This window comes from Loa loa (genome assembly GCF_000183805.2).
Source record: "Loa loa unplaced genomic scaffold supercont3.2957, whole genome shotgun sequence".
Taxonomy (NCBI): Eukaryota; Metazoa; Nematoda; class Chromadorea; order Rhabditida; family Onchocercidae; genus Loa; species Loa loa.
In genome coordinates this window covers 1-1,163 of record NW_018111135.1, presented here as the reverse complement: position 1 = coordinate 1,163, position 1,163 = coordinate 1, and the positions used below count along the sequence as shown (strand labels likewise).

General features: G+C 34.9%; 1 protein-coding gene across 1 annotated transcript; it reads right to left on the bottom strand.

Moving 5' to 3' along the window:
• Positions 1-451: 451 nt before the first annotated feature.
• LOAG_19197 (hypothetical protein) lies at positions 452-703 on the bottom strand (the record flags this gene model as incomplete). The annotated part of the gene is made up of 1 exon (XM_020451850.1): positions 452-703. A coding segment is annotated over one exon (252 nt), but the record flags the coding sequence as incomplete, so codon positions are not given.
• Positions 704-1,163: the final 460 nt, after the last annotated feature.

Here is a 1,163-nt window from a genome sequence, read left to right as displayed (position 1 = left end):
TAAATGTTGCTATTATATTTAACATAACACATTATTTCGTTTATTCATTACTAATTCTAATTCAAAAAACTAGTTATCTAATCCTCACTTTAATTCATTAATTTAAACAGTAGTTGATTGACATGGCAAACAAAATGTGTTGTAACAGGAGTCGAAGGAAATATCACTATCGAATCCTCCACCATCTTCTCCTGGTGATTTGCAATCATTATCCATATCTCGATGAAGTATTGCAAAATCGTAAATCTTTTTGATATAAAATCCTTGGATAATTTTTGCAGGACAAAAAAGTTAGTTAGTTTTCATGACCAAGTTTTCTTTTTGTTATAAAATTTATAAACGGAAAGGAAGGGAAAGACAGGGGGAGGGAAGAGACAAATAATTTCGATATACTGCAAGCAGATACTTTTCATTTGTGGCAAAATATTTCAAAGTCGTCGAGGATGTTAACGTCGTCGGGGATGTCAATAACATCGTCGATGTCAATATCTTCTATGTCAACAACAACATTGTCGAGGATGTTAAGACCGTTGAAGATGCTATCATCGGGCTTGTCGAGGTTGATAAAGTTTTCTGAAGGATGTACATCATTTGAGCAATTTTGTTGATCTACTGAACTTTGACCGGCAAAATGATGGTTTCGTGTGTCTGTCAAAGTATGTCCCAACTGCGGATTTCCTCCCGTTGGACCTGGAATGAACATTTCTTAGATATCACTTCATTGTGCCAAAGAAAGTGAACAATTTGTTCCACTCCATGGTCATAGATATTTCACAACATATTTTTCGCGTGCATTCATTTTCAGATAGATAAAAATGCTAAAAACTGCTGAATTTGCAAAATTTAGAAGCTCTGATGGAATATTTGTTATGTCATCTCAGCGATTGCTTGAAAATTGAGGAACTTTTTTACTCTGTTTGTATTGACAGGATTTCTTGTGTCTGGAAAATCCCGATGAACAGCGGTATTCTCTTCCACAACCGGGATGTTTGCATTGATAGCGAAATGGTTTTTTGTGTCTTTGGAAATGTTTTAAATATTCGCTTTTGCCCTGGATGATCGCATTACAATCGGGATGTGGACACTCATACTTTTCAACATCTGTAAAATAACTGTTGTAATATTAAAATGTCTTGAGAAATACTCGTTGCCCGAATGATCTT